We start from the raw sequence: 4,357 nt of genomic DNA, 5'->3' as shown, positions 1-4,357 counted from the left end.
TTTTAAAGATTTAATTATTTTTGGGCCTGGCGGTGTGGCCTAGCAGCTAAAGTCCCCGCCTTCAACGCGCCAGGATCCCATATGGGCGCCGGTTCTAATCCCGGCAGCTCCACTTCCAATCCAGCTCCCTGCTTGTGGCCTGGGAAAGGAGTTGAGGACAGCCCAAAGCCTTGGGATCCTGCACCCGTGTGGGAGACCCGGAAGAAGTTCCTGGATCCTGGCTTTGGATCGGCATAGCATCGGCCGTTGCGCTCACTTGGGGAGTGAATCATCGGACGGAAGATCTTTCTCTCTGTCTCTCCTCCTCTCTGTATATCTGACTTTCCAATAAATAAATCTTAAAAAAAATTTAATTATTTTTGTTAGCAAGACACACACACACATATGTATGTATATGTATATATGTTACCTCAGTAGTCTTCCTAGTTCAGAATGTACTGTTTTTGTGTTTTGGTTTTTGTTTGTTTTTTGAAAGGCAGTTCAGATTTGCAGACAGAAGGAAGGACAGAGAGAAATATCTTCCACCCACTGGTTCACTCGCCAAATAGCTACAAATGGCCGGAGCTGAGCCTATCCAAAGCTAAGAGCCAGGAGCTTCTTCCAGGTCTCTCACATGGGTGCAGTGTCCCAAGGGTTTGGGCCATCTTGTCCTGCTTTTTCCTAGGCCACAAGCAGGGAGCTGGTTGAGAATTGGAGCCGCTAAAATATGAACTGGCACCCATATGAAAAGTTGATGCGTGCAACGGACGATTAGCTTGTTGAGCCGTTGCGCCAGGGCCCCCCCAGTCAGTCTTAGCCATTGCAATGAATTCCCATTGCACCATCCATTCTCAAGTCTACCTCTAGCCTAAGTTTATTCATTTTGTGGAACAAAAAGGCCTTCAGTTCTACCAGACAGGTGGATCTTCTAAGCCATCAGACTCCCTGAGGAAGATGCAGGTCCCTGCAGTCCCTCAGCCCCCAACCCCATCACCCCAGTACATTTGGTCAGAATCTCTGCTAGTGCCCAGGGACCTGTTTCAAGCAGGGCCCCAAGCTAGCTGACTCTACACTTAAGTAGCTGAAGCACTGTTTTACAGCCTTGAGCAAACAAGCCCTGCCTGGGAGCAGGAAAACAGGGAGGATAAGAACCAGCAAAGGCAAGGCCGAGCCGAGGGCTGTGGGTGGACCTGACTGGAAACTGAGACAGGGACCTGGCCAGGGTGGGGAAACGGGGGCCTGCAGGTGCTGGAGTCTAGGGCAATAGGGGCTGCTGGGGAAAAAAGCCCACAGGGCATACGTGGTGCATGTAGCATGTGTTGTTGCAGTCTTGCACCTGCCTGGACAACACCCTTTTTCTCAGTGGCAGGTGATGTCCTGTCTGTACCTTAGCTGCCAGGTCCAGGTCAGTTGAGCCAGATCTTTTGCACCTGGAGACATTTTTGTGTCCATGACCCCTGAACAAATGGAATGTAACTTTTCTCCTGGGAAACACCTCCCCCTCTGCAGTGCTTTTCATGATGGCAGGCTCAAGCAGGGGTGGGGGCAGGGGGAGGCTTGTACCTGGGCAACAAGGTGAACACTCCCTGCTGAACCTGGCTCGGCGGGAGGTCTGACTCACCCCTTCAGGTGCTTTCCAGCACGTTCTTGGTGATTGCCCTCAGCACCAGGGAGCAGGGCTTCCTGGCACAGGAGCACAGTCCACATCTTTCGTCCTGGGCTGGCAGGGAGCCCCGGAAAGAGAAGGTAGGAACTCACAGGTGAACCCCAGCTGCCTTTTACCAGTACCCACACCCCTCCCCTTTTCAGGGCACTGATGGAAGACTGCCAATCGTTTAACAAACATGTTTATTAGAAAAGTAAAAAATATTGCATAGGTCTTAATACTTGAACATCAAGTGTATTCATAACAGTGAGTATCTTCACGTAGACAGTTCTAGATGGAAGACCTGGAGGGGGGCATTCCAGTGGGCAAGGGTTCCAGCCCCCGCTCCCACCCAGCCCGGTCCCCTCCCAGCTCAGCTCTTCTGTACAAGGTCGGTGGGGGACAGGCAGAACGCAGCTCCCAGGAGTATATATAGATTTTTTTTTCTATGGCAACACCCACACTACTCTTACATTCACACGTCTGTAAGATAGCTGCCCGGAACAGGTCAGTAGTGGAGCTCCGATCAGACAGAACAAAAACCAACGACAGACACACTCTGTGGGGTCCCCTCAGACCAGGAGAAAACACAAACTGGCTGGCTCCCCGTCCCTCGGCGGGCCCCAGTCAGCACCCATACACGCACACGCCTCCCCCACCCCTTCGCAGAGGCCAGCCAGCAGCCCAGCTGCCCTCCTCCCCCCGCCCCCCGCTCTGTCACACCACTGTCACCGTCACTGTCAGTAATAAGAGAAAATAACACGGTACATGCTACATACACAATCCAGCCGGAAGCCCGGGTGGCCCCCTCCGCCTTTGTTTCATGCTTACAGTACTGAGGGGCGCGCGCCCCCACCCGGGAGCCGCGGGTAAACAACGGCGAGCTGCCCCGGAGAAGGGCTCGGTCCCCGCGGCCACCGCCTCCCCGCGGCCACCGCCTCCCCGCGGCCACCGCCGCCGTCCTGTCCTCGGGGTCCGGGCCCGAGGCAGACCCCCCTCAAGTCTCAGTCCTCTCAGCCTGCCCCACCCCTCCGGGGGGCAGGGGCCAAGGAGCTCAACACTCCTCGATGAGCAGCTGCTCCGAGCTGTAGAGCTTCTTCTTGATGACCCGGAAGCCCGTGCTCAGCGTCAGGGACTGGCTGAAGCCGGGGACGAAGGGAGCGTTGGCCGAGCTGAACAGCCCCTGGATCTTGGGCCAGAGGCGCGAGTCCAGGCGCAGCACCAGGGTCAACTGGAAGGTGGGCACCAGGCTGGGGTCCAGGGCCAGCTGGCCCACGCTGTGACAGGTCTTGCCCTGCTCCACGCACACGTCCAGCAGCGCCCCCCGCAGCCCGCACGGCTCGCTGTAGGCCAGGCGCAGCAGCTCCTTGCCCACCTGGCTCACCAGCTGGCCGGGCATCAGCAGGCGCGCGGGCCGCCGCGAGCCCAGCCGCGCCTGGGACAGGCTCTCCTGCAGCAGCTGCATCAGGCTGGCGCACAGGTGCTCATCCTCGGGGTCGCTGAGCAGCTCCAAGTCGGGCAGGGACTCGCCATCCAGGTAGGCCGAGTCTGTTGGGGAAGAGCACGCAGGGGGAGGGGAGGCTTAGAGCGGCTTCCACGCGAGACCGACAGGCGGGGGTGGGGGCGGCGTTGTTCTACTAAGACGCCAGCTCGCCGCCCCTCAACGCCCGCTCCGGGCTCGGACCCCGCACCCCGGCCAAAGCCGGGTTCCCAATGGGATAGGACTTAACCCCGGTGGGTGGCTTCAACATCTCTCCCCAGATCCCTTCTTCCCCACCTCCCCGGTTCCTCACTCACCTTCCTCAGGCCCGCAACCACTGTTGCTGCTGTCCAGGGACTCGCAGTCCGAACTCTCGAGGCTGGCACAGCGGTCCAGCCCGTCCTCTCGGGCCGCCGACCCCCAGGCTGAGCGCGGCGGCCGGCCCGGGGTGGGAGTTCCGGACGACGACGAAGGCGAGGAGGAGGACGAGGAAGAGAAACGGTCCCACAAACTGGGCATGGTGAGATCGGACGCCAGGACGTCTGCTTGGTCAGCTCGGGGTGCGAGAGAGCAGAAGCCGCTGCAGAATAAGAAGGGGGGGACCGAGCGTCAGCCTCGGAGAGGAGGAGGGGGCGGGATGTGGCTCAGCCTGCGAGCGCTGGGACCCCGCGCACCCCCAGAAATCTCGCCGCCCGACACACTCAACCCCATACACACAAAGGACGCTCACCAGCTAGGGCGGTCAGACAGAAGGATGCAGAGAAGGACGACCTCAAGTCCGGCCGCTTGAATGAGTGGCCCTGGTGCTGTGTCCCCCCGAGCGCTGCCCAGACCTGTCCCTCCTGACCGCCCGCACCTCCCCCTAAGCTCTCAGCCTAGCACCAGCGCGGAGCAGCCTATAAGCCCTAGCGCGGCGAGGCCACACCCCGCTCCGCGCCGCAGCCCAATCCCGACCCGGGAGTGTGGCCCCCCTCGACCAATGGGTGCCCGGCGCACGTTCGCAACGTTCTCTCCTGCCCGGTGACAGCGGCCCGGCCCCGCCCCCTGCCCGCCGAGGGGCCCCCTCTCCCTGACCCCCGAGCCGCGGCCACGCCTCCTTTCTGGAAGGGATCCGCGGCGGCTGCAGCTGCCAAGGTCCCCGAGGGCGCTCGCGGCAGGGGAGGATCAAGGAAAGACTTGTTTATTATAGGGTCGTGTTGCTGGGGGAGGGGATGAGGGCCGGTGACCGGGCTAGTGGGGGAAGAGGAAAGGCA

General features: G+C 59.9%; 1 protein-coding gene across 1 annotated transcript; it reads right to left on the bottom strand.

The window, feature by feature from the left end:
- Positions 1-1,810: 1,810 nt before the first annotated feature.
- Positions 1,811-3,990, bottom strand: DDIT4 (DNA damage inducible transcript 4). Its single transcript, XM_040975920.1, has 3 exons — positions 3,835-3,990; positions 3,422-3,684; positions 1,811-3,172 (listed from the first exon to the last, which is right to left on the bottom strand). Exons 2-3 carry the CDS (start codon positions 3,621-3,623, stop codon positions 2,679-2,681), a joined length of 696 nt encoding a protein of 231 aa, XP_040831854.1. The 5' UTR covers positions 3,624-3,684; positions 3,835-3,990; the 3' UTR covers positions 1,811-2,678.
- Positions 3,991-4,357: the final 367 nt, after the last annotated feature.

Source organism: Ochotona curzoniae, unplaced genomic scaffold (assembly GCF_017591425.1).
Source record: "Ochotona curzoniae isolate NIBS_2020 unplaced genomic scaffold, NIBS_Ocur_1.0 contig_2692, whole genome shotgun sequence".
Taxonomy (NCBI): domain Eukaryota; kingdom Metazoa; phylum Chordata; class Mammalia; order Lagomorpha; family Ochotonidae; genus Ochotona; species Ochotona curzoniae.
Note: the sequence above shows the minus strand (reverse complement) of the source record. Positions and strands in the feature narration are given on the sequence as shown.